At 56.2% G+C, this 26,429-nt stretch overlaps 3 protein-coding genes and 1 long non-coding RNA gene across 9 annotated transcripts in view; 2 read left to right on the top strand and 2 right to left on the bottom strand.

Moving 5' to 3' along the window:
* The first annotated feature begins 882 nt into the window (after positions 1–882).
* PPM1N (protein phosphatase, Mg2+/Mn2+ dependent 1N (putative)) lies at positions 883–5,171 on the top strand. Of its 3 annotated transcripts, XM_086690116.1 has the most exons (5): positions 883–1,837; positions 2,423–2,540; positions 2,619–2,724; positions 2,810–2,870; positions 4,010–5,171. In XM_086690116.1, exons 1-5 carry the CDS (start codon positions 923–925, stop codon positions 4,076–4,078), a joined length of 1,269 nt encoding a protein of 422 aa, XP_086546242.1. In that variant the 5' UTR covers positions 883–922; the 3' UTR covers positions 4,079–5,171. The 3 variants fall into 3 exon arrangements, with proteins under 3 accessions (XP_086546242.1, XP_086546240.1, XP_086546241.1); XM_086690114.1 differs by having other exon boundaries at positions 2,423–2,724; XM_086690115.1 differs by lacking the exon at positions 4,010–5,171 and having other exon boundaries at positions 2,423–2,724; positions 2,810–3,026.
* On the bottom strand, positions 3,196–8,946 carry LOC112851091 (uncharacterized). 2 transcript variants are annotated; one of them, XR_015244953.1, is made up of 3 exons: positions 8,849–8,946; positions 6,521–6,661; positions 3,196–3,555 (listed from the first exon to the last, which is right to left on the bottom strand). It is a non-coding gene; the product is annotated as an uncharacterized LOC112851091 (long non-coding RNA). The 2 variants fall into 2 exon arrangements; XR_015244952.1 differs by lacking the exon at positions 8,849–8,946 and adding an exon at positions 8,445–8,829.
* On the top strand, positions 6,657–20,102 carry VASP (vasodilator stimulated phosphoprotein). Of its 3 annotated transcripts, none has more exons than XM_086690119.1 (13): positions 6,657–7,373; positions 14,137–14,308; positions 14,403–14,568; positions 15,842–15,935; positions 16,423–16,472; positions 16,598–16,839; positions 17,009–17,109; positions 17,686–17,737; positions 17,898–17,931; positions 18,158–18,203; positions 18,358–18,448; positions 19,043–19,100; positions 19,222–20,102. In XM_086690119.1, exons 1-13 carry the CDS (start codon positions 7,369–7,371, stop codon positions 19,257–19,259), a joined length of 1,149 nt encoding a protein of 382 aa, XP_086546245.1. In that variant the 5' UTR covers positions 6,657–7,368; the 3' UTR covers positions 19,260–20,102. The 3 variants fall into 3 exon arrangements, with proteins under 3 accessions (XP_086546245.1, XP_086546244.1, XP_086546243.1); XM_086690118.1 differs by having other exon boundaries at positions 17,012–17,109; positions 17,895–17,931; XM_086690117.1 differs by having other exon boundaries at positions 7,015–7,373; positions 17,895–17,931.
* Positions 20,103–21,531: 1,429 nt separating this feature from the next.
* Positions 21,532–26,429, bottom strand: part of OPA3 (outer mitochondrial membrane lipid metabolism regulator OPA3) — a 72,842-nt gene continuing 67,944 nt past the window's right edge. The window contains exon 2 of the mRNA XM_086690125.1: positions 21,532–22,170. Within this exon, the coding sequence (XP_086546251.1) occupies positions 21,788–22,170 (383 nt within the window). The 3' untranslated portion in view covers positions 21,532–21,787. The remainder of the gene's footprint in view (positions 22,171–26,429) is intronic.

A 26,429-nucleotide genomic window follows, 5' to 3' on the forward strand; every position in this document is an offset into this window, starting at 1 on the left:
AGAGTGGGTTGGGGCGGAGCCAGGGGAGGTTTTCAGGAGAGGGTATAAAGATTCTACCGCTCTGAGGTAGGGTCTGAGCTGAGATCCTAAGAGGGAGTGGGAAAGGGGGCAGGAGAAACTACTCAGAAAGTTTGAGAAAAGGGGAGGAGCTCAGATATGGGTGGAGCTTAAATTAATTTAGAATGATGCAGGTAGTTGGGCGGGGTCAAAGACCCAGGAGGTAGAGGTGTGGCCTAGAGAAAATACATAACAACATGCAGGGTTGGGGACACGGCCCAGAAGGTAGGCGTAACCCACCGAGAGGAGGCCAGCTTTGGCTCACCACAAAGTAGCGGCTGAGCCTGTAGTTAAGAGGCGGAGCTAGAACGGAGAAGATCAGGATGTCTGAGGCTGTGTGCTTGAATGGATGGACAGGAACTGGAAAAGAAGCAACTGAAGTCCCGGGGCAACACCCAGAAGTGGAGGGGTCGAACTAAAAAAGAAAGGATTTAAAGAGTTTGAGGCTGGGGGCGGGACCACGGAAGTGGGCGGAGCTTAGAGGGAGCAAGGTTGGGGACCCGAAACCCAAAGTAGAAAACACTGATTCTAGAATTCGTTTCCCTGCAACACTGTTTACTTCTATGACTCAGTTTCCTCTTCACTAAATCGGAGAGGATGCAAAATCGTGGTAGCACGTGGTAAGTGCTAATTTTTTTTATTATTTTCCGTGACCCAGATCCCAACCTTCGCTTTGAAGGTGCAGGAGAGGGCACACCCAGGAGTCCAATCCCTTCTAGTAACTCGAGTGCAGGTCAAGGACATAGGAAGGAGATTTAGGTGGTTTAAAATCTCACAGTGGAGGGGATTAATGGAGTGGTGGCGGGGCGGGGGGGCGAAGGGGGGCGGGTGCAGGGTGGAGGCTTCCTGATCCCAGGGCTGAAGGATGGCGGCCTTTGCCCGCCTGCTGGAATGTCTCCTTTGGTCAGCTCGCAAAGAACAGGAGGCAGAAGAAGAGGAGGAGGGACGGAGGACTCACGACGGGCCTCGGTCGCTCCTGGACGCGCCGCGATGCTTCCAGCGGCCACACGGGGGTGCGGCCGCGTCTTGGGGACTGCGCTTTGGGGCGAGCGCTGTGCAGGGCTGGCGCGCGCACATGGAGGACGCGCATTGCGCTTGGCTCGCTCTGCCCGGGCTACCCCCAGGCTGGGCTTTCTTCGCGGTCCTCGATGGCCACGGCGGGGCGCGAGCCGCCCTCTTCGGCGCGCGCCACCTGCCTGGCCACGTGTTTGAGGCGCTGGGCACCGCGCCCGACGAACCCGAGGGAGTGCGCGGGGCGCTGCGTCGAGCCTTCCTGAACGCAGACGCACGCCTGCGTGCGCTCTGGCCTCGTGGCGAGCCGGGGGGCTCCACCGCCGTGGCGTTGCTCGTCTCCCCGCGTTTTCTGTACCTGGCGCACTGTGGGGACTCCCGAGCGATGCTGAGTCGCGCCGGCGCTGTGGCCTTCAGCACCGAGGACCATCGGCCTCTCCGGCCTCGGGAACGCGAGCGCATCCACAACGCGGGAGGCACCATCCGCCGCCGGCGCCTCGAAGGCTCTCTGGCGGTATCCCGGGCACTGGGCGACTTTGCTTACAAAGAGGCTCCGGGAAGGCCTCCTGAGCTGCAGCTCGTTTCCGCGGAGCCTGAGGTGACCGCCCTGGCTCGCCAGGCTGAGGACGAGTTCATGCTATTGGCCTCTGACGGTGTGTGGGACGCGATGTCTGGCGCTGCCCTGGCGAGACTGGTGGCATCGCGCCTCTGCCTAGGCCTGGCCCCGGAACTTCTCTGCGCGCAGCTATTGGACACGTGTCTCTGCAAGGTCCTCGGGGCGGGGCTTGGAGTCATTGAGGGGAAGAAGTTAAAGGATCTAAGGAGGAGGGAGTTTTAGAGGCTTCCTCAACCAGAGTTTAGGACTCCACTAAAGGGAGTGGCCTGCCGGAGTGGACAGGACCAAAATATGGAGAGGGTGGAGACTGAGGGCCGCCTTGAGTCAAGATGGGAGAGCAGTAACGCAGGATAGGTAAGTGGGAGGGACTTGAGAGAAAGGGCGTGGCCTTCTGGAATGGGACTGCCTAGGATTTAGGAGTTGGGTCCTGAAGTATGATCAGTGCCAGAAGGAAGAGCAGCTAGACAGCAGTGGGAGGAGCTTCGGAGACGGGGCGTGGCTCTCTGATGGGGATTGGCTAGGACAGTGAGAGGGCGTGGTCTAGGTGATTGGTCCTGGGGAGAGGACTTGGGTTAGACTGGCAGGTGGGCAAGATTTGAGAGAAATGTGTCCAACCAGATTGGGCAAGAGGGCACTAGAACGCTGAGATTGTCGGGAGGCTCCGCTTCCAAGGGCGTGGAGGCGTGCTGGGGCATTCGACCGTGTCCCACCAGGCTCTCTTTCCTCCACTTTCCCCAGGGCAGCTTGGACAACATGACCTGCGTCCTGGTCTGCTTCCCCGGGGCCCCCAGGCCTTGTGAGGAGGCAATCAGGAAGGAGCTAGCGCTGGACGCAGCCCTGGGCCGCAGGGTCTCTGGTGAGCAGGCTCCAAAAGCACAGCGGGAGGGGTGGCCGGTAAGCAAGGACACTCCCATAATCCTTGCCTCCTTCTCAGAGCTGTATTCCTCTGCTCAGGAGCCCCCCAGCCTGAACACGGTTTTCAGGACCCTGGCCTCAGAGGACATCCCAGATTTACCTCCTGGGGGAGGGCTCTACTGCAAGTGAGTCGGGGTGCGGTGAGGTGGAATGGGGGGATGGGGTACTAGAAGGAGGATCCCCACCTAAGGGTCTCTCTCTGCTCTCCAGGGTCGCTGTCATTGCTGAAGCTTATTCTCGGCTCTGCCAGGCCTCAGGAGGGCGCTGGCAGGTAAGGACCCTCTGTTCTTGAATGTTTCTCTTAGAAACGTGTGACGCAGCACTCCTACCTTTAGTGTTGGGGAAATTGAGGCCAGAGGAGACAAGGGACTTGCCTCACATGTTAATAAATTCTCACTCCTGGCCCTGAAGCAATGTGCTAGACACGATGAGGCAGGGCACGGGCGGGGCTGGGCGGGGTGGGGCGGGGCGGGGGTGGGGTGATGCAGAAGCAGAGAAGACTGCTCCTCCTCCCAACAAATGTGTCCCCTGCATTGCTCTGTAAAGCCCCATGCATCATCCCAAACACCACCCCCTTCATCCATAAGTAAGGCAGAAAAATTCGAGGAATGTTTATGACCAACCCCAAAGACTGGGTGTGCTGCAGAAACCACTGGGATGTCTCCGAGGATGGTCTGGGTCTCGGAGGAGAGAAGTGGTGAATTGGTCCCACGTAGCCTACAAGAATTTGGAGCTGTCCCAAGAGGTGGTGGGTGGAGCCACATAAACGAAGGCGGGGGTGTGGGGGGGTGGGAGTCACCACCTCAATGGGATGGAGGGAGCTGGGGCTCAAGCCTGCAGTCCTTTGCACGGCGGAGAAGGCAGTTCGGGGAGAGGACTGTTGATAGTTTCTCAGCAGCAGAAGGATGTATTTGTCAGCATTGTTTGCGTTGTAATTGACAGAAGCCCAATTCCACCTGGGAATGCAAGACAGGGAACTTAATGGGTCAAGTAATTGAAGAGTTCGAGGCATGACTACATCCAGTTGTCAGATAACGTTATCAGGAACGATCTCTTAGTTTTATTTGCTCTGCCTGGACTTCCGCATGCGGCAGCGGAGAGTTGCAGCACTAGCCTCCTGGCCCAGGAGCCCAACATCCCCAGTGGAGGGAGTACGCCAGGTTCCCGGGAGCTGAGAACTCACTGGCCACACTGGACCACATGGCCGACCGGTCAGTGTGTCTCTGATTGGCCAGGCTGGGGTCACATGCCCACCCCAAGCGCCACAGGCTGAGGTCCACTCCACCCAAACCTGATGGATTGAGAGATGGGGAATGGCAGTCCCTCAAAGGAAAACAAGATCACAGGGGAGCAGACACAGAGACCCAAGAAAAGGTTCCTATTGGCCATTTCCCACCTTTTGTGTTACAGAAGGGCCCAGATGGGGCCAGTAAACCCACTGGCACCCATTCAAACTCTTCCTTGGACTTGGAGGCCTGACAGCTGTTGCCCTCTGGGGACCCTCTGCCACTTGGGGCCTCAAGGTCACTAAGGAAGAAAACTCCCCCTTCCCCAGCTACACAGATCGGCGGAAGGAAGACCAACCGATGGAGGAACCCCAGAATGTTTATTTCCCCTTCTCCTACTTCCCTCTCGCAGAAAGTCTCATGAGAGGGGAGATTCCACTCACCATCTGAAAACAAAAAACAAAAATCAAACCACCCCAAATCCAATGTTTTTTAAGTATTTTCGGGCTGAATGGACCCTTAAGTGATCACACAGTGCAGGGTGCTTGGGTGGCTCAGTTGGTTAAGCGTCGGACTTTTGATCTCAGCTCAGGTCATGATCTTGCGGTTCATGGGATCCAGCCCTGTATCGGGCTCTATGTGGATAGCACAGAGCGTGCTCAGGATTCTCTCTCTCTCTCCCTCTCTCTCTCTCTCTCCCCTCTTCCCCTCCCCCACTTGCACACACTCTTCTGTCTCTCTCAAAAAAATAATAATAAGTGGGGCGCCCGGGTGGCTCAGTCGGTTGAGCGTCCGACTTCGGCTCAGGTCATGATCTCACGGTCCGTGAGTTTGAGCCCTGCGTCGGGCTCTGTGCTGACAGTTCAGAGCCTGGATCTGCTTCGGATTCTGTGTCTTCCTCTCTCTCTGACCCTCCCCCGTTCATGCTCTGTCTCTCTCTGTCTCACAAATAAAAATAAACGTTTAAAAAATAAATAAGTACACTTAAGAACAAAAAAGATCGCACAGTTCAATAACCTCTTCCTTTCCTATTTTTCATTTGTTTTAGGGGGAGATTGGGGAGAGTATTTATTATTAAATTTTAATTATATAACTCAAAATAAATTTCTCTTGTAGAAAACAACAACAACAACATTATTTGTCTTCTCATTTGGCAAATATGGATTGGGTACCTGCTGTGTGCAAGACCCGGCTCACAGCCATCACCCAGGCAGAACCACTGAGATTCCCACCCCTGACGGACCCACCAACTAGTGTGTGGGAAGACAGCGAACAAGAGAATTGATATATCATCTCAGACACTGATAAGTGTCCCGAGGAAAATAAAACAGGGCAAGGTGATGAGATGTCTGCGGGAGGGGGGCTACTTTGGTTTTTAAATTTTTGAATGGGTCATAAGTTCACTTGGTTCAAAATTCACAGGGTACAAAATGGTATACAATGAAAAGTCTTTCTCGGTCCCCTACCCTACCCCATAGCCACTCAATTTTCCACCTGCGTTTTTAGACAGGAGGATCAGGGAAGATCTCTGAGAAGGGGGCAACTGAGACATGACAGAGAACAGGCCAGCCATGCAAATATCCCAGGGAACAGTGTTCCGAGACAGAAAGAGTAGCCAGGGCAAAAGCCTAGAGACAGGATGGAACCTGGCGTTTTCAAGATGAGGCATGTTATTTGCTATTTGGACCTTTATAGAAAAGTTTGCAGGCGGCACACAGAAGCGCTACCTCTCCCATTTCACAGATGGGAAAGCTGAGACTCAGGAGGAGAAAAAATTTGCCCTAGGTCACACAGAACGAGGGTTCCCATTCTGTTGGATCAATATGTGTTTGAGCTGCTGTTCTGGGCCTGGCTGGATTGAGTGAGGCAGAAACTGATCAAGTCCACCCCTGCCCCCAAAGAATTCGCAGCTTAGGAGACACAGTGGGAAATAATTATAACCTAGATGGATCAGCGTTCAAGATCTCACAGAGCGGGGTAGAGAAGGGAAGATTACTCAGTTCTTCAGAGATGAAATCTGTCAGAGCATGGCCTCGAAGGATGAGGTGAAGGAGGTCAGCACAGCATCCGGGTAGAGAGGAGCAGGCTAGCATAAAGGCTGGGAAAGCCGATTCCCTCATCTAGTCGGCTGGGCCCCGAGAATCGTTGGGTTTACACTCATACCTTGCACCCAAACACCACTGTGGGCTCTGAGGGCTCAGGCAAGACGGCTATGGGCCAGATTTATTCCTTACCTCCAGGCCTCAGTTTACCCATTTGTAACCGTTGAACCGATGATTTCCCAGGCATCCTGCTCACGCCTAAGGCACCTCACCCCGGCCAGGTGGCGCTCTACGGGAGGGGCGTGACCACTAGCGGCGTCACGTGGGGCGGGGCCTGCGGGACCTGCTGCGGAAGCCTGGGAGGGTGTCGGGGCTGAGCCCCAAGCCGGCGCGTGGGGGAGGGGGTGCCCAGAAGCTAGCACTAGGGTGGGTGCCCCTGCCTCCGCGCCCTCCGATTGCTGGATGATCCCGCCATCCTCTGCGGGCGAAACTGAGTCACGGCGGGGCGTGCGTGGGGAGGGGGCCAGGGGCTTTATCCACACAGGAACCGGGAGTCCTATCCCCACCCAGGTCCAGCGCCGCACCCCCCCACCCCCACCCCGCTGCTGTGAGTCAGCGGCCGGCCGCGCCCCCTCGGCCCACTTCCTCCTCACCTTCCTGGGGCGGGCGGGGGGCGGTGAGAGGGATGGGGCCCTCCAGGCCCATCGCCCCCGTCTGTGCTGGGGAAGGGGTTCACCCCGCAGGAACCCTTCATAAATTGGCAGAGAAGGGAACTTTGGGAGTCTGAAGGTAGCCTTTAAGGGAGAAAATTTGAGAGAATCTAGGATTAACCAGATCGCTCCCCCCGCCCCCTCCATTAAGCAGAATGTGAAGAAATGGAGAAGTCGAAGGGGAGGGTGAGAAGAAATTGTGTCCCCATTAAGATCCTCCTAGGAATTTCCATCGTGGGAGAGAACGAGGGATCCAGGAAGGAACCCTTACCCTCCACCAAACTTCCCCCCGTAATTTGGGGGCGACCCTCGGCATGCATCCCCATGCAATAACGTTGGGGAAGAGGTAAACAGCGGAAGTCTAGGGTTCCGCGTTGCCCTTTTAAGCGCCCTTCACCCCCCCCCCAAACTGCCTTGAGGTGTCCGCGGCCCCTTTAAGGCGCAGGGCATTGTGGGTGCGGGGAGTGGAATTTTGGAACGAAATGTAGCGAAGAGAAGTACAGTAGTAAGAGTAACATTGTACCCGCCGCCGGCCGAGGGGGCGCGCCGGGGACGGGACGCCGCACCCCCTTTCTGCCGCAGGGACCCCCGACCAAACCTCCAGAGGGAGGAGGCGCCTGAGGACCCGGCCCGGTCCCGTCCACGTTCCCCCCAGGAAGCCGGACTCTATGGGGCGGGACCCTGGGGGAGACTGAGCAGAACCTGGAGCCAGCCCCGAACCCCTGAACCTTGAGCCAGGGGCGCCCCGGGAGCACCCACCCGTGGGTGCGCCGCCCGCCCGCTGAGCAGCCATGAGGTGAGCCTCGAACTGCCTCCAAACCCTTCCGCGCTCCGCGCGGGCTCCTCGCCCCGCCTTTGTCCCCCTCCCCCAGCTTGCTCCGGGCTGGAATTTGGGGACAGGGCACTGGGGGCCTCGGATTTGAGGCCGAGCCCCCTTGGACGAGTTCTAGTTACTGACCACTTCGCCATGACTCCTAAGGCTCGGGGTGGTGCCGCTGAGGTTCTCCTGGGAGCCCTCAGATTTGGGGGCGCTCGGAGGACTCCCGAATTTCTTAAAGACTTTTTCAGAGAACCTCCAAGTTGGCAGATACTCCCTGCGTGGAGGCCAGGATTTAGGCAGGGCTCAGACCACCCCCCACAATCTCAACTGGGGTTCCAGAAGGGATTGGGGGGGGACTGGTTTTGGGGGTCCCCGGAACCTGGAAGAGAGATTCGAGACGTAGACCTTGGTTTGAGGGGGGGGGGGGTCTCTCGTTACATGACTCTAGAAAAAGCCTTCTCCAGTGGGACCTCGCTTAACTTCGGGGGTGCTTCACCCCCCCGAATTTGGGGGGCCCTCATCCTCCGGTGGAGGTTGGTGCGGGCGAACCCACAGACCCAGGCGCAGCCTCGAGGGGTCTGGTTGGGACTCCCCACCCCCGCCGTTCCCCACCCACATTCAGCTCTAAGCAAGCTGTGCCTAGGACCGACCCCGAGCGCTCCCCGCGGAGGGCGGCTCCCGGGCCCGGGGCCGGAAGGGCGGCCCCTCGCCCCCACCTGCGCGGTCCTGGGGAGGGAGGGGGCGCGGCAGCTGGGGGAAGAGGGGCCTTTGTCTTCCTGACTCACCTGTCGAGACAGCTGGTGTGGGGGGGCGGGCTAGGAGCGCAGTGGGCCGGCTGCTTTCCCCACCACGCGCCTCCCCCTGCTCTCACCACCGCCCCCCTTCCTGGCCATCCGGAGCCGTTGGGTTGGAGGGGGCACGCTGTGAAGCCTCAAGGTCACAGCCCTCTCCCCCTGGGACCCAGGCTTCCAAGACAGCTCCAGCTCTCTTCCCAGGAATTTAATCCTGGGGGTGGGGGGCCCAAAGGACCTGGGGATTTTGTCTTACCTGGGCCTCCCTGAGAACTCCTGGGCTCACCTGAGGGCGGGGCCGGTGTGGGCTGGGGGACCGGAGTAGACCCTCCCCCCATTCTCCCCTCCCCCGGCCCCCCATAATCTCTCCCTTGGGGCCTGAGCCTGACAATACTATCTCCCTTCCTCCACTCTCTCGGGGACTTCCTGCCCCCAAAGCCCCCGGCTTCAGGGGGGAGGCCCCTGGGACGACTGGGGATTAACCCCCTGCTGCCCACGTCCTCCCACTTCCCTCACGTTCCCCCTGCCCCTGCCCTCTGACATTAAGAGTGGCATTCCTGTTGGTGACCGTTAGAGAGTCCCCTCCGCATGTGAAAGTGCTTGTAGGAAAATTTGGAGCAAGGGGGAAACCCACAGACACCCTCAAGGTCTCCTGCCTACCCCCATTGTAGCAACGTCTCTTCCAGGTCTGCCCTGGAGAGGGGGCTTCTTTCGGGAGCCAGGCTCTCTTCCCTCACCCTCTTCCCGGGGGACTCTCCTCTCCCACTGCCCCCCCCAGCCCCGCCCCTTGCCCCCCCCTCGCGTTTCCGGTCCCAGGCCCGTGGAAGGCGGATGGCGGATGTCCGAGTTAGTGCTGCCTCACTCACTGTGAGACCGTAAAAGGGCAGGAGCAGCGTCTGGGCCGGCCTCCCACCCCCCTCCCCCAGTCCCAGAGGCCTTGGTCCTCCCACAGGCCCCCCCTACTGTTGGATGCGGCCAAACCTCCCACCTCCTGGGGGGTGGGGGCAGAAGTTGAACTAAAGCGTGTCCCACCTGGGGGGGGGGGTGGTCTTCCCTGCTGATGGCCACACCCAACTTCCTGGGCCGGGCCCCCTCTCCCAGGACCGCCAGCATTCAAAAAGACCCATGCCTCTGCCTGAGGGCAGCTGGGGAAACTGAGGCTCATGGAGAGAAAGGCCTGGCCCGAGATCCATCAGAAGTTGATAGGGTAGATGGAAGGGAGGGGACTGGGATCTTCTGATTTCTGTCTGGTTTGGCTGGGGAGAGTCTTGGGGGCAGTCGGAAGAGAGGATGTTAAAATGGAAAATTACGGGGCTCCTGGGTGGCTCGGTCGGTTGGGCGTCCGACTCAGGCTCAGGTCAGGATCTCACAGTCTGAGTTCCAGCCCCCGTCGGGCTCTGTGCTGACAGCTCAGAGCCTGGTGCCTGCTTCAGATTCTGTGTCTCTCTCTCTGCCCCTCCCCTGCTCATGCTCTGTCTCTCTCTGTCTCAAATATTAAAAAAAAATAATAATTAAAAAAAAACACTTAAAAATTTTTTAAAAAATGGAAAATTACAAGATATAGTTCTTTTTCTCCCGGTTTGACAAATATTTGTTGAGTGTCTGCCGTATCCGAGACTCAGCTGGAATTCTGGGAAGGCGGAGAAAGGGGGCAGAGGTTTGAGAGTCTCGGGGCAGAAGGGACTCAAGTATTTGGGTCCATTTCTTTCTTCTTCCAGTTATGGTAATTATTATTACCATTAAAAAAATTTTTTTTTTTAAATAATGAGACCATTCGATCAGACATCTACTCAGTGCCAGGCACTGTATTATGACTGCCCCCCTCCATGGGAAAACCGAGGCACAGAGAGTTTAAGTAAATCACTTATTAAAGCCTGTGGAAGTAGGCAACTTTGGATTTGAACTCAGGGCCGTCTCAGGGCTTTTAATGCTCTTAAAAAAAAAATACAAGTAACGTGATTTTGCTGTATGAACACTTAAGATAATGCAGAGAAGCAAAAAGAACCCTTTCTTCCTGTTCATTTATGGGAAACTGAGGCTTTTTGGGGAGGAGGGACTAGAAGGAATCCACACAAGCCCAAAGACCTGGTTCCTCATCCAGGATGGCTTCCAAGGTTTGTAGTTTGGAAAGGTGGTATGCGCCTGGGGGGACTGGATTCCAAGTTTTATGGTTTAAGGAGGCTGTGGGGTGAATCTTGAGGGGGGAATGAAGCAGGGAGGGAAGGGCAAGCCTCTAATCTGGAAGGCTTGAGTAAACCAGAGTGACTATGCGTGATTGCCTTCAGTGACCGGGAGCCCTCTTGCTCCTGTTCTGACTCCCTTGTTCAGCCAGTACCAAGTCCCAGGTCCTGAGTTCAGGGCTTTTCTTATCTCTTTGAATCCTTACAGCAAACCCGGTGAGTTACGGCTTCCAGGGCTGGAAACTGCAACTCAGAGAGGTGAAGCCACATAGCACGGGGGTGACTTGAGCCCTTTGTCATCCACCACATGTTAGCACTTTCCAGAATGTAGGGACTTATGGGAAGGTATAGGTCCTGGGCTGGCTGGGATTTAAGGCTCTCTCGTGTCAAATCAAGGGTGCGAGACCCCGGGAGACTGGGGGAATCAGGCGGACCCCGTTTCAAACTCACTCCCTGCTGCCCGGGCTGTGGGATTTTCCATTCCAGCCTTTTTTTTTTTTTTTTTTTTTTTTGCCTGGTTTACAGTTTTATTTTTTGAACTTGAGTAACGAAGCAGCATCTTCTAGGTGACACCAGCCCAGGGTTGAAAAAGAAAAAAGAAATAAGCAATTCAAAAGGGTAAACCGTCCTAAACGTCCATTTCCTCCATCCTTCCTCAGGCCCCCAGGGGCCCTCCGGCCGTGGTTAGTCTCCTGAGAAGCAGCCCCTGCCTGTATCACCTCACCACCCCGTGTGCAGATGTATTTATATCCTCTCACCTTTTTTTTTTTAAACCTCTGATATGCACCACTTTATACCTTGCCTCTTAAAAAATTCAGCTTAGCTGTTTCCTCTTTAAATGAGACTAAGAACTTGGGTAGACTAGGGTACAGACAGGAGCCCCTCCGCTTAACTTGCCAAATGACCTGGGACAAGTGTCTTTACCCCTCTGTGCCCATAGTGCTTCATCTGTAAAACGGGTAAAGCACCAGAGCCCATGTCCCAACGTTCATTGGGCAAATTGGGGCTCTGTACCTACAACAGTGTCGGGGACGCAGGCTAACCCATAAAGGTGGGCGCCTTCGTTAAGAGTTTTCCCTTTAACGATTAACAACTGCTTGGCGAATGTGGCAACCATCGCGTGTCCATTACGTGCCAGGTACATAGGTTGTGGGGACACAGCGGTGAACAGAGACGAAGAGTTGCTGTCCTGACAGTTTGGTAGGGGAGACAGGGATCTGTCAGGAAGGATCCCTGCTGAGAAATAGGGAACATGGGATGAGAGGGAGGAGTTTTTCCAGATGGAGTAGTTGAGGAGGGCTTCCCGGAAGAGGTGACATCCTAAGGGGAGACCTGAAGGAGGCGAGAACCCAGGATAAGGAAGTGCACAGGTCCGAGGCAGGAATGTGTCTGGCATGTTGAAGGAGGGCCCGACGACTGCGGGGCTGGAACAGAGCAGTGGGGCCGGAACAGCGAGCTTGAGGGAGGGAAGGGATGAGATCAGAGATGAACACGGACCAGACAGGCCACAGAGAGAAGTTGGCTTTTATGCCGCGGGAGCCGCGGGAGCTTCCGAGAAGAGAAGGGCCACGATCCGACTTGCGACTTGTGTTTCAATAAGATCCTTCTGCTGTTCACGGGGACGCTGTGGCCTGGAGAGGGTCAACTCCCCGCTTCTCCAGCCGGGCCAGAGACTCAGCAGGGCAAGGCTGCTTGGGAGAGCAAAGTGCAGGCAGGGTGGGGTGGCAACCGTAGCCCCGGGCGCCTGGCCAGAGTCTGCCCTGGGTGTGGGTGGCAGGTGTGGGCGAGGCCTTAACCCTGCTCTGCCAGGGGCAGCGGGAGCCAGAAACAGTCCCCGAGGCCGCACTTGTCTGGAAACAGCACCTGATGTTTGGGTGGGGCCCACGCAGTCTCCCCGGTGGCTACGACTGCGGGCTTGAGAGCCAGGTGGCGGGGGTTCAAGTCCTTGCTCTGCTGCTTACCAGCTGTGTGATCGAGGCCAAGTCACTCCACCTCTCTGGGCCTCCATTTATAGTCCTCACTTGCAAAATGAAGATAAAATAGTGCCCGTCTTGGAGGGCTGCCGTGGGCATAAAATGGGTGTCCCTTTGCAAAAAGGGCTTAGAGTGCCTGACCGGCTCTAGTGCCCGATGGGAGGGAGGCGCTGCGATTACATAAACGTGCGAGGGGGAACGGGGGGCTCAGCTTCCTGGCCTAGGAACCGGGGCCTGGGCCTGCTGAGGGGCTTTCCCTGCCCTGTCTTTTACAACGTCAGCGTCACGCCCCAGCCCCCAGCCCTGGCAGAGGCAGAACCATTGCCAAGTATAATTTATCTCCCCGGAAACCCCTGACCACCAACTTCCTCTTTTCAGGAAAAAGTCTGCTGGGGGTGGGGTGGGGCGGGGTGGGGACCAGTGCTTCCCTCTGGTCTGTGTGTGACCTTGGGCAAGTCACTTCCCGTCTGGGAGCCTGAGTTCCCTCACTGGGGGAGGGGGCATGGAACCTCTCCAGGACTGATGGGGGCTCCGGGGAGATGTGGCCGTCTGACTCCCCAGGGGTGTCCGTTCAGGGTGCCGTGAAAGGGATGCTGACAGTTACTAAGCACTCAGTACGTGCCGGGCACTCTGCCAAGGGCTGTCTGTGCCCAGACTCGTTTACTCCTCCCACTGGCCTGGGAGGTGGGGACTGTCATTTCCCCAGTTTGCAGGCAAGGGAGATGAGTACCTGGGTGGGAAGGTGCTGGCCTGAGTCACATGGAGTAGGCGTCTCAGGGAGCATTTGAACCCACGTCTCTGAATATCAGATCCTGAACTCAGAACCCGTGTCCTGACTCCTCCCTGCCAAAGCTGAGTCAGATGTCACTTCCTCCAGGAAGTCCTCCCTAGCCCCCAGGCCAGGGCGGGTGCTCCTTCTGAGCACCCCAAGCCTGGCCTTGGGCTGGCACTGTCCCTGGACAGGACTGTCTACTGCCCTAGAGGGTGGGGCCGGGCCTGTCTGGATCACCGCCCAAGACATAGGCTTGGGAGAACAGGGGGCGTCTGCTGATGGCGGCTGGTGCCCGGGGGCCGGATGGATGGGGCGGAAGAGCCTGGGATCTAGCGTCCATGTTCCGCCCACTGCAGACCTCACCCTTCCCCTCCCTGAGCCTCCGCTTCCTCCCCTGACCTGAGCCGGGGAGTGAGGGCTGTGGGGGAAGGGGGGTGGTCAAGCACCCTGGCAGAGACAGGGAAACCGAGTCTGAGAGCACCGGGCGGGGGGCTGGTCCCCAGTGCTGTGCAGAGCTCCTGCCGGGTCCCCCCTGTCCTGCTTCTCCTGAGCCCCCGTGTCCAACTCTTACCCGCTCCCCTGAATCTCCGTCCGTCTGTCTCGGACTGTCTGCCTGTCTCTCCTCACTCACTAGGTGCTTGTCTGTCTCTTTCCCCAGCCCCTGTCTTCCCATTTGTTCCCTCCGCCTGTCTCTCTGTCTCTGGCTCTCCCTCCCTCACCCGTCTCCCCACATCCGTCAGTACATTTGTCTCTTGCCGTCTATTCGTCTGACTCTTCCTCTCCCTCGCATTCCCAGTTGGCCTCTTTGTCTGTCTCCCTTCCACTCAGTCTGTCTCTGTCGCACCTGTCTGCTTCTCTCTCTCAGTCTCTGCCTCGGTCTCCCTGCAGGCCTGTCTCCCCCTCATACGCCGTGAATCTCCAAATCTCCCCGGGAGACCCAGATGGAAGTGACCAGCCCGTGGAGGGTGGGGCCCGTGCTCGGCTGTGCTAACCTGCCCTTCTCCTTCCCCCCCCACCCCGCAGTGAGACCGTGATCTGCTCCAGCTGGGCCACCGTGATGCTTTACGATGACACCAACAAGCGATGGCTGCCGGCAGGCACGGGCCCCCAGGCTTTCAGCCGCGTCCAGATCTACCACAACCCCACGGCCAACTCCTTCCGGGTTGTCGGCTGGAAGATGCAGCCAGACCAGCAGGTGAAGCCTCCGCCTCCCTCTCCCTCTTCCTGTGCGGGCTCTGCCCCCCACTGCTGCCCCCACCATCCTCACCCGCCTTTCCCCTCCTGCCAAGGTGGTCATCAACTGTGCCATCGTCCGGGGTATCAAGTATAACCAAGCCACCCCCAGCTTCCACCAGTGGCGCGACGCCCGCCAGGTCTGGGGCCTCAACTTCGGGAGCAAGGAGGACGCAGCACAGTTCGCCGCGGGCATGGCCAGCGCCCTAGAGGCATTGGAAGGTTCGAAACTGGGCAGAGGGGACCGCTGAGCCCTGCCACTTTACCGCTCTCAAATTAGCCCCATTTTTTAAATGTTTATTTATTTATTTATTGTTGAGAGGCGAGCGCGCACAAGCCGGGGAGGGGCAGAGAGAGAGGGAGGCACAGAATCGGAAGCAGGCGCCAGGCTCCGAACTGTCCACACAGAGCCCCACCCGGGGCTCGAACCCACACACTGTGAGATCACACCCTGCGCTGAAGTCAGATGCTCAACCGACTGAGCCCCCCAGGCGCCCCAAATTAGCCCCATTCTCATTCATTGCTAACTCACCGCTACCATGGAGATTGTACGGTGAGGATTTTGCACGGGCCCCTCTGTGCCCCACGTGCACCCATGTGTAAAACGTGCGACTCCCAGGTGACCGCCTCCCCGATCAAGACGGAGATACTTCCAGGCCCCAGAAGGCCCCCTGTGCCCTTTCACTAGGTGCCCATTGTAGTGATACGTCATCGGTTAGTTTTCTGGCATCGCTATGAAGAAAAAGACCTCTGATCAGTGTGAAACGTGGACCTGCCCTCCCCCCTGCCCCCGCCCCGGGTGTGTAGGTAGAGGCGGGTTCCAGTTCAGGTGAGCTGGGGTGGGGCCTGCACCCCTGCATTTGTAGTAAGCGCCCCGGTGAATATGGGGCTGCCAGTGCACAGACGATACTCTGAGGAGCAGGGCTTGAGGAGACCGGCGTCCGGGGCGGCCACCGTGGCACTTCAGATACCCCGATGGCAGAGGGGTTCGCTTCCAGGGGCAACCTCAGTGCCAGCGGGGGAAGGGCTTGCCCGTCTGGGGGCACAGAAAAAGATGGTGGGTGGTTGGTTCAGGTTGTGGGAACCAGAGGCTTGGAGGCGGGTGAGGAAGAGGCTCTCGACCTTTCTGGGAAAGGCATTCTTGGGCTGGGGTCTGAGTGGCGGTGACGGTGGTTAAAAACCTGGACGCCGGAATCAGCCCGAATTGGCGGGGTTCATGCAAACTCTGGTCCGCAAGACACGGGGTAGGTGACGGCCCCATGGGCATCGCTGCCCTCGCTGGGCATCATCACAGCACCCGGCTCGAACCAGTTCTGTCAAGGGAGGCTGGTGGGGGGGACCTTCAACCCACACCCGAGCCCGAGGGTCGGGGTCCTGGAGGAAGAAGGAAGCGAGAGCCTCCGGGCGAGATTCCTGGGAGAGCTGAGCGAGAGAGCTGCTGGGTGGGGCCGAGTTCCAGGGTTGACTCACCACCCTTTCCACTCTCACCTTCCAGGAGGGGGGCCTCCGCCACCGCCACCACCAGCAGCACCTTCCACCTGGTCTGTCCAGAACGGTCCTGCCCCAGAGGAGGTGGAACAGCAGAAAAGGTGGGGCCAGCCCCTGGGTGGGGAGCCTTACCACCACCAGCGTTCTAGGATGTTCCAGAACCCCTGACTCCCAGAGTCCGGCACTCTCCAACTTTGTTTCCCCAGTGTTCCTACTCCCAGGGGGCTAAGAATGAAGGGCTTTCAGAAAACCCCACCTCCTGGAGAGTTCGAGAAGTTCCCACACCCAGAGTTGCAGCACGTTCTGACCCCTGACCCCGTCAAATCCTGGTCCCCACATTCCCAGAGTCCACAAGTCGGTCGTTTTAAAAGATCTTGGGCATTTTGTGATTCAAACGTTCTTGACGGTCTGATGACTAGAAGCCTCACGTCTTGGTCTCCCTGTCCCTGCCCTTCCCCCCAACTCTTTCCTGGGCCCCCGGGGGAGGAAGGCAGTCAGCCCCCCCCCGGAGACCTGAGAGAGAAGCCGGGAGGTTGCTGGCCATCCTCGGGGACCCCGAGTGATAGCAGCTCTGTCGCCCCTTCTCAGGCAGCCCCCGGGCCCTCCGGAGCACATGGAGCGCCGGGTCTCCAATGCAGGTGAGTGCTTGGTGGTGGCCTTGGGGGGACGTGGAGGCGGGACTCCCCAGAGGAGGGGGGTGGGCCAGCTGAACAGCGAGGGGCGAGGCTTCTCTCTTAGCACCCTCTTTCTCTGTTTCTTTCAGGAGGCCCACCTGCTCCTCCAGCTGGGGGGCCGCCCCCCCCTCCAGGACCTCCCCCTCCTCCGGGTCCCCCCCCACCTCCTGGGGTGTCCCCCTCAGGGGTCTCGGCTGCAGGGCATGGAGCAGGGGGAGGCCCGCCCCCTGCGCCCCCTCTCCCCACAGCACAAGGCCCCAGTGGTGGCGGAACTGGGGCCCCCGGCCTTGCAGCCGCCATTGCCGGAGCCAAACTCAGGAAAGTCAGCAAGGTGAGGGGGCCAGGTCCCGCAGGATGTGGAGTGACGGGGCCCTGATGGGATAATGGAATGAGGCCAGAGTTGCCCGGGGGAGGCGGGGTGGGGGGGTGTCACAGGAGGGCTGGGGGGGGGGGGCAAGAGGCCTGCACATAAAGCCCCCTCCTCTTTGTAATTTCTCCAGCAGGAGGAGGCCTCAGGGGGGCCCTCAGCCCCCAAAGCAGACAGCGGCCGGAGCACGGGCGGGGGGCTGATGGAAGAAATGAACGCCATGCTGGCCCGGAGGTGAGCCTGAGCCTGGAGCCTGGAGCAGTCAGTGCCTTGGAAAGCTCTGGGAAGGCGTCCCGAGACCAGCAGTCATCACCTGGAGATTCCAGTTCAGTAGGGCCGGGTTGGGGGAGGGCTCAGATTCCCAATGCGTTTGTTTCTTTGGGTGAAAGTTCCCTCTTTGACAGCCAGGTTTGGGATCTCATGCTGGAGATTCCATTCTCCTGAGATGGCTGAGGTTTGCAACCACCCAGGTAGCCTCTAGAATGTTCTAAAACCCAGAATTCTAGGACCTCAGGAGGTCTCCCCTTAGGAGATCCTGCCTGGGCATCTTGGACACTCAGATTCCTAGAATCCCAAGCAGCGGAAGACAGAGAGCCCTCCACCCTTAGCGCGTTGTGCTTCCCAGATGAGAGCAGTGTAAGGCCCGCACCCCAGCTGGAGAACAGCGCTCTCTTTAACTTCTAAAACTCAAGTTTTAGAGAATTCCAGAACTCTACGCCCTAGAATCCACCTTTCTAGAACTCTGGTTAAGAACTACCGAGTGGCTGAGGGAGGGCTGAAGCCATCTGTTTTTGCCTGTCCCTCCTGCAGAAGGAAAGCCACACAAGTTGGGGAGAAACCCCCCAAGGATGAATCTGCCAATGTGAGTTAGGGGCTCTTCCTGCCACGTGCACCTTAGGCTGTACCATTCGGGTAGGGATACTGGGGAGGGCGGTGGGGGTGTGCTAGGAATGGGCGGGGTTTGAAGCTGGAGGAGGAGAACGAGCCGCCCGTCTCATGACAGTTTTATTTCCCACCAGCAGGAGGAGCCAGAGGCTAGAGTCCCAGCCCAGAGTGGTGAGTGAGCCGGTCCGGCCACAGGAGCTATGTGTCAGGATGCCCTGTTCTCACCCGAACGCCCCTCCCGCCCCCTCCCCTCCATGGGGGAGTCTGTGCCAACACTGCTGGGGATTGTGGTCTCCGGAGACGTTTCTTTGAACAGGGGCTGATGAAGCTAGGGGGTGGAGATTGAGGCAGGACCTTCCTTGCCCCTGATCTTCCCGATTCATTGTCTTTCCCCCAGAATCTGTCCGGAGACCCTGGGAAAAGAACAGCACAACCTTGCCAAGGTGGGCCATCAATGCTGGGGCCCCATCCCCCCGGAAATAGTCGGATTTGCCCACTTTGTAGGAAGGAACACCATGTGACCCTTGGAAGGGGAAGCAGGGGAGACGGACCCTCTCTCTAACCTCATTTCTATTCCAAACCACACCGACTCGCTAGGATGAAGTCTTCTTCTTCCGTGACCACTTCTGAGGCCCACCCCTCTACGCCCAGCTCCAGTGATGAGTCAGACCTGGAGAGAGTGAAACAGGTAGCTCAGGGGAGGGGCCAGGGGTGAGAATCGGGGGCTAGAAAGGGGCCACGGGAAGACAGGAGATCTGGGTCCAAACGCTGCCGCTGGCCTGCCGTGTGATTCCATGATAAAGCCTCTGAATCCTCCGTTTTCCAATCCGAGACATGGAGGGATTCAATCAGGTCGGGAGGACACTGAAACCACAGCCTCCTCTGCCAGTGCCCGGACAGACCTTACTAATCTATCACTGCGCTCCTTCCTGAGGAGTACCCAGAGTCCTTTCCAGCACACCAGCCCCAGCCATCCATCACCAACTGGAATTGGCAGGAGACTGGAATGTATTTGCCAACCCCGGTACTGGATGTTCTCCAGTACTTTTCATCTGGCTCCAAGGATCCAGAAATTTCCCCTAGAATTCTCCAGTCACTCTATGGCTTTATCAGTGATGTCATTGTGTGTGTGTGGGTGGTGTGTGTGTGTGTGTGTGTGTGTGTGTGTGTGTGTGTGGTCCTTGAACTTTATTCCTCGGGCCCTTCAGTCATTAAGAAAGGGAGGATTCATTTCTACAAGTCCAGGTACCCTTCCTGACTGGTTACACCCCATTATTTCCAGGAGCTTCTGGAAGAGGTGAGGAAGGAACTGCAGAAAGTGAAAGAGGAAATCATTGAAGGTGAGGCGGTTTTTTAAATTTTAAATGTCTATTTTGGAGGCATCCCTTGCAGAGAGCCCTGTTCTGGAAGGGAAGGGGGAAGAGGCTCCACCCCTGACCTCTGCCCCTTGTTTCCTTCCAGCATTTGTCCAGGAGCTGAGGAAGCGGGGTTCCCCCTGACCACAGGGCTCCCGAAAATCCCGTATGTCCTTTCTGCACACCCCGCCTGTCACCCTGCTTTCCCTGCCTCAACTTGACTTGGAATTGGCTGAAGACTACACAGGAATGCGTCGTCCCCGCTCCCCATCCTACTTGGAAAATTCCAAGGGGGTGTGGCTTCCTTGGCAACGTGCCCACACCCATACTGGCTGCTGATTGGCTGGGGAGGCCCCCACCCTTTGCTCCCTTTGGTCCTTCCCCTCTCCTTGGGGCTGGTTCCTCCGCTGGGGATGTACCAATGAACCCCACAGTAAGGGGGGAGGAAGGAGGGAATCTCACATTCCCTTGTTCTAGATTCACTTTAACGCTTAATGCCTTCGAATTTTTGTTTTTTTAAGAAAAAAAAAAAATATATATATATATATTTAGGTTTTTTGGGGGGAAAGGGAAATTTTTTTTTCCTCTTTGGTTTTGATAAAATGGGGTATGGGGAGTTTTTAAATGCTGTGCCCCAGGCTTGTCCCATTTGGGGCAGCTATTTAAGGGGGGGGGTGTCCCACCAGGCTGGGGGCACCTCCACCCCCCACCCCAGGGAACTCCCTTCCCTTTGGCTCCTTCCCCTTTTCTATGAGGAATTAAGATGCTGTAACTTTTTGGAACCTCAGTTTTGTTTTGTTTTGTTTTGTTTTGTTTTGTTTTTTTATTTGGGTAGGTTTTGGGGGCCAGGCCATTTTTACCCCCTGGGGAAAATAAAAGGAGGGAGAAAGGAAAAGGGGAGGAAACCTCCCCTCTCCCACCTTCACCTGTAGCTTCTTGAAAAATTGGCCCCTACGGAATAAATCTGCCAGTTTTTATAAATGCTAAGGTTTCTGGAGTGATTTGAAGGGCCGCTCTGGGGGATGTACCCCTCCCCCAGCAAACTCCCTTCCCCTCCTCTTCCTGTTCCGGTTCCCACGGGGCTCCTGCACCTGGGTGGTCTCAATACCCTCTCAGCCTCCTCCTGTCCCCAAGCCTCTTCTGGGCTGCCTCCTCATTCCTTTCCCCCCTGCACCAAACAGTTCAGTACCGTAGAGAAAGCTAAGCATGGTCCTTCACTGACTGTGTGGCATCGGGCAAGTCCCTTTGCTACCCCTGGGCCTCAGTTTCCCCATCTGGGAAAGGGCTTACGGGATGACTCTGCCCTTCCTGTGGGACTCCTCCCAGCTTCTCTCCTAATTTCAGTGAGCCTTGTACCCATTTTGTAGATGTACGTCATGGTTCTCTGACGCATTCTTAAAGATGACTTCTTTACCCCAGAGCTCCTTTAATTATAAAATATTTACAGTCTTGAAAAAAAATAGAATTCAGAAGTCACAGAGCTCACACACACCCCCTTCAGTGGTTCAATGGGTTGGCAGGGGGTAGGTGGGGTAGAAAACCCTGCCTGGTTGGAATATTCCATTCGGATGGGGGTGGGGGACTTCAGAGCTGAGGGGCAGGTGGTCCCACTGCGTGAAGGAGGGTGAGGTGGTGGGCTGGGCGATCAGTCCAAAGGCAAGAAGGAAGAAGGAATCCCTGAGTACTTGAGAGCAGGCTTGGATGGGATGTGACAAGTGACCCATGTAGCAGGGGACTGGGTGGGTCCCTATGAAGGGCTAGCAGGGAAGGACAGTGGAAAAGGACAACAGGAGGTCCAGAACTTCAGGTACACAGAGCCTTAGACCGACACAGAATGGCCCATCCCCAGGCAGGACCAATTTTTCTGTCCCAGAGGACCAAGTCCTGTTGGAACAGACCACAGGCGGTGGGGAGACCCTGTACCATGCGTTATGCCGCAGACTAAAGTGGGGGGTATCTGTTGGAATGATCCACTTGAGGGGGTGACCTGCTGAGGTACGAGTGGTTGGTGGACTGAAGGCAGGAGCCACAGGGTGACTCACTGGGCAGAAGGCCCTCCAAGACCCATCCTTCTCTGTCCCCTCCAAAGTGAGGTAGATGGAAAGTGACCGGGTCTGTAAACCCACTGGGAGCTTGCATTTTCTTTATAATGGTCTGCACCAATGAAGAAGGGGGAAAGGGCGTTCTGGTGTAATGGATGGGGGGGGGGGGGGGGGACCCTACTCAGATAAGTGGAAGTGTGACAGAATGAGCTGGCTGGGTCCATGTGTCCCGCCGGCCCACCTAGTAGCGGGTGGGTGGGATCCAATGGAACACGATCTCTTTCCATTACAGTGTTAAACCCGTGCACTGGGCCTGGGGGTGGGGGTGGGGGAGAGATGGCGGGGGGGGGGGGGGGAGAGATGGCGGGGGGCGGGGGGGGGGGAGATAGGACAAAGGGACTCCTGTTGGAACAGAGTCCCTGTGGAAGGTGCCTCCGGCCAGGTTAGTAGGGAGGCGGCCGACCAAAAGCCTGGCTGGATCAGCCCCAGTCCAGCCTCCCTTCCGCCCCGAAAGGGACCAGGTGGAATCAGCTGGGCAGGTTCCTCAACGGACCGTGTGGACAGAAGGCCATGTCAGAGTCGTCACAGCCCCGACAACAGCCACATCGAAGACCGGGGCCCTACACTCCCCTATTCCTCGGGGGCGGACGGCGGGTCCCGGGCGCAGAGCCGGGCGCGCACCTCTCGCATCTGCGCCTGCAGCTCCTCCAGCGCGCTCTGCGCAGGCGCCGCGCGCACCTGCTCCTGCAGGGCCTCCAGCGCCAGCGCCAGGTGGCCCACCTCGTCCCGCATCGCCTCCCAGGCGGTCTGCCGCTCGCTCCTCTTGCGACGCTGGTGCGCCTGGTGGCGCCAGTACTCCAGCACCAGGCAGCCGCCGGCCACGAGGAAGACGGTGGCCTCACCCAGCAGCTCGGCGCCCAGCTCGGCGGCCGCGTCCTCATTGAGCGGCTTGACGGCTTCCGCCCTGAAGCCCATGAGGCGCATCTTGGCCCGCATCTCCGCCCAGTGGTACACTGCGGGGGGAAGAGGGGTGAAGGATCTTTGGCCGCGGAGCCGCTGCAGGCCCCGCCCCTCGACGCCTCGGCGTCCCAGCCGGAGCAATGGGGACGCGGCCGCCGGCGCCAGGGAGTGGGCGCCTTAGAGACCGGCGCCGGGCCGGGTCAGTTAGCGGGCCTGGGGCGGCCCGGAGGGCATCTTCCGAAAGCTTCCAGTAGATTCCGGCAAGCAGCCGGGGCTGAGAAAGGCCGCCCCGGAAGGGCCGTCCGGAGCGGGGGCCGCACCTCTAGGGGGAGGGAGATGACAGAGCCAGGGCAGAGGCTGGCTCAAGCTGGCTCAAGCTGGCTCCTTGAGCGCGTTCCCAGTGCCCCCGAGGGCCAGCCAGGCTCCCTCCCGCCTCCCCCTAAGGTGGCGCGGCCACTTCTGAGCTCCCGAGGTGTGTTCGCTGTGGGGTTTGGGACTTCAAAAGGAGCTCGGGGCTTGAGCCACAGGCTGTGCCCACAACGTCTTTACCTGATCACTTATTTCATGTGAGTGAGGAGTATCAGCATTGTCATCGTTTGGAAACGCAACGCAAGCATAGACTTGGTGCGGAAACGCGGGTCACCCTAGGAGTGATTATTAGCCATCCACAGACCGAGGAACTGATGGGGGAAAAGACGCGTCCTCGGGCTCATTACGAAATGAATTTCTGAAAACGTCCTATACATCACGTCGGGCAACCATCCCCCGGAGCAGCCACGCTGACCTGGTTGCCTTTCCTTCCTTTTAGTTAGAAGAATAACATAAGGACGTGGCGGGCGTGGTGCTGGGGGCGGGGGGTGGGGGATGATTTCAGCAACATGGAAGGGGGTGCACTGAAAAACAGAGAAGTCCACCTTCCCTACCTCCGGCTTCAGGCCTGCTCTTACTCAAACCACTTCTGGTCTTTTCTGCATTTATTTCTTCCAGTTTAACCCCATGATGCCAAATAACAAGCTTATACCTCCATTTCTTGATGTGCTAAGTTGACTTTTCAACAACGATTGTGTTTTCAGGGGCACCTGGGTGGCTCAGTCGGCTAAGCCTTCCACTTCGGCTCAGGGCACGGTCTCATGGTTCACGGGCTCCAGCCTCCGGTTGGGCTCTCTGCTGTGGGCACAGAGCCCTCCTCAGATCCTCTGTCCCCCTCTCTCTTTCTGCCCCTCCCCTGCTCCAGTGCACACGTGCTCTCTCTCTCAAATAAATAAAATAAAATAAAATAAAATAAAATAAAATAAAATAAAATAGGGGCACCTGGGTGGCTCAGTTGGTTAATCGTCCGACTTCAGCTCAGGTCACCATCTTGCAGTTCATGGGTTCAAGACCCACGACGGGCTCTGTGCTGACAGCCGGGAGACTGGAGTCTGCTTCAGATTCTGTGTCTCCCTCTCTCTCTCTGCCCCTCCCCAACTCTCCTGCTGCCTCTCTCTCTCTCTCTCTCTCTCTCTCAAAACTTGAATAAACATTAAAAAATTTTTGAAAATAAATAAAATAAATGTTTACGTTTTTCTGCTGCCACCCATCCATTATGTGACTTTATAACATATTCTGCATCCTGTACTTGCCCCTGTCAATTTTTACAAGCGATTTTATTTACTTGTTTTGCGGGGGAGAAAGAGTGCGCGTGTGTGGGCGCAAGTAGGGGAGGGGCAGAGAGAGGGGGTGAGAAAGAATCCCAAGCAGGCTGCCCGCCACCAGCACCGAGCCTGACCCAGGGCTCGAACTCATGAACCGTGAGATCGTGACCTGGGCCAAAATCAAGAGTCAGCGGCTTAACTGACTGAACCACCCAGCCGCCCTTACAAGTGATTTTAATTTAATTTTTGACTGCTTACTGGCAGTCTTGGTAATTGTAAATAAGATACACCTATTTCTGAACTTCCAGGTGAATATACCTGTAAGTACATTAACAGCCCTACCCTGTCCTGTACACCTGTACTGGTTGTTTTGCCCCCCTTCCCGGAACTTGCAGCTGGTGTCAGAAGGAAGGGTCTGGATGAGCCCCTAACTTCGTACATCTTAGGCCTTCCCTGCTCTCCTTGTCCCTGTTCTTCTGGAGCACAGCCCAAGTCTGAGGCGCCACCTGCAGTGACCCTCATCGCCTCTAGATGTCACTGTCCTGGTTCCCATCCCTCCTCTTCCTTCCACATTCTGGGAGCTTTCTTTAACTTCTCTATCAGTTTCAGAGGTTCTTGGCAAACATATTTGTATCTATGAAGCCTTTATATAGCCTTCCTTTATTAAAAAAAAAATGTTTTATAGAAGATCCAGACATGCAGACAAGTTTTAGAGTCTCCACTCAGCTTTATCACCTCTGTAACCTGGTAAGTGAACCAAGTGAGAATTCTGAGAATGTGGGCCCAGCGATGCCCAAATCCAGGCAGAAGTGTCTCTCCTGGGGCCTTCCTCATAGTTTTTTCCCTCCCTGCAGCCCCTGCCCTGATCCAGGCCTCTTCTCTCCCACACTTACCTCCTCCAAGGCCCCACAAGGTAGCCTTTTTTTTTTTCTTTTTTAGGTTTATTTATTTATGTTGATTTTAGTCTTACAGTTTGTAGATTCTTTAAACTGTATGTATCTACTGATCTGAAAATAAGAACCATTTTTTCCTTCCCACTTCTTTTGCCATTTATTCCATGACTCTTTTGAGACATCAAGGAAGAAAGTATGATATTTGCTGTAGAATTCTATCAAATTAAGGAAGTCCCCTCTATTCTTAGTTTTCAGAGAGTTTTTTTTTTTTTAATCATGAGTGGGTGTTTACTTTCTTTTTTGTTAAGCTTCTTTTTAAGTTTATTTAGTGTGTGTGTGTGTGAGAGAGAGAGAGAGAGCGAGCAGGGGAGAGGCAGAGAGAGAGGGAGGCATAGAATCCGAAGCAGGCTCCAGGCTCTGAGCTGTCAGCACAGAGCCCGCCCCGGGGCTCGAACTCACAGACCGTGAGATCATGACCTGAGCCGAAGTTGGCACTTAACTGAGCCACCCAGGCGCTCCTCATTCATAAATCTAAAGAAACAGTCCCTTAAAGGTAAGGGCTCCAAATGGAAACTCAGCCTAAAATGGAAGGGAAGGGAATTTTCTGTCAAAATCTGTAAGTTAAACCGTGGTTGTCAAGCACATAGTTAACAACGAAACCAGCAAAAACAGTGAAATCACTCATGTTTGCTTTCCCGGCAGTGTCTTCCATCCACAGGCAGGCTTTTGCCAACACACCAACAATTCTGAAATACTTCACTACTAATAAATGTCATAATTTCAAAAATAAAAAATAAAAAGAATGAGTGAGCTTTATACATTTCGACACAGAAAAGTTGCCAAAACATAACGTGCGGTGAAGAAATACATACGAGTCCTGAAAGACACATAAAGTGTGATTAAAAACAAGAACATGCATTGACTTCGGACGCATGCAGATCTAGGAAAAGTATAAAGTCTCACATGGAATTATACTCAGCATCGTCAGGACAGATGGTGGAGGAGGGAGGGAGAACTGATGAGGCTTTGGTTTTATTTTCTACAAAATGGGGAGGAGCAACTGGCTGGCTCGGTCGATAGAGCATGCAACTCTTTTTTTTTTTTAGGTTTTATTTATTTATTTTGAAGAGAGAGAGAGTGCGTGAGCTGGGGAGGGGCACAGGGAGAGGGAGAGACAGAATCCCAAGCAGGCTCTGCATAGTGCCAAGCTCGAACTCATGAATGCAAGATCATGACCTGAGCCCAAATCAAAAGTTGGCTGCTCAACCGACTGAGCCACCCAGGCGCCCTTGAGCGTGGGACGCTTCACCTTGGGGTTGTGAGTTCGAGTTCCACGTTGGGTATAGAGATTACTGAAAAATAAAATCTTAAAAAAAATTTTTTTTTAAAAAACAAACCCAACATTAGGAAGATAAATAACCCAATTAAAAGGAGCAAGAGGTGGGGCGCCTGGGTGGCTCAGTCCATTGAGCATCCGACTTCGGCTCAGGTCACGATCTCACAGTTTGTGAGTTTCAGCCCTGCCTCGGGCTCTGTGCTGACCGCTCAGAGCCTGGAGCCTGCTTCAGATTCTGTGTCTCCCTCTCTCTGTCCCTCCCCTGCTCACACTCTCTGTCTCTCTCTCTCTCTCAAAAATAAACATTAAAAAAATTTTTTTTAAAAAGGAGCAAAAGCTTTGAAAAGAGACATCTCACCAAAGACATACAAATGGCCAATAAGCACATGAAAAGATGCTCAACTTATTAGTCATTAGAGGAACACAGATCAAAACCACGAGGAGATACC

The sequence above is a fragment of the Puma concolor genome, chromosome E2, assembly GCF_028749965.1.
Source record: "Puma concolor isolate L17-30 chromosome E2, mPumCon1.1.hap2, whole genome shotgun sequence".
NCBI lineage: Eukaryota > Metazoa > Chordata > Mammalia > Carnivora > Felidae > Puma > Puma concolor.

Excerpts from the sequence above, each read along its gene's own strand:
- PPM1N (XM_086690114.1), top strand. The coding sequence starts at position 923 with ATGGCGGCCTTTGCCCGCCTGCTGGAATGTCTCCTTTGGTCAGCTCGC. Across the intron at positions 1,838-2,422 it reads TGGACACGTGTCTCTGCAAG|GGCAGCTTGGACAACATGAC; the intron begins GTCCTCGGGGCG and ends CACTTTCCCCAG. Across the intron at positions 2,725-2,809 it reads GGGGGAGGGCTCTACTGCAA|GGTCGCTGTCATTGCTGAAG; the intron begins GTGAGTCGGGGT and ends TCTGCTCTCCAG.
- VASP (XM_086690117.1), top strand. Across the intron at positions 14,309-14,402 it reads AGATGCAGCCAGACCAGCAG|GTGGTCATCAACTGTGCCAT; the intron begins GTGAAGCCTCCG and ends CCTCCTGCCAAG. Across the intron at positions 16,473-16,597 it reads GCGCCGGGTCTCCAATGCAG|GAGGCCCACCTGCTCCTCCA; the intron begins GTGAGTGCTTGG and ends TGTTTCTTTCAG.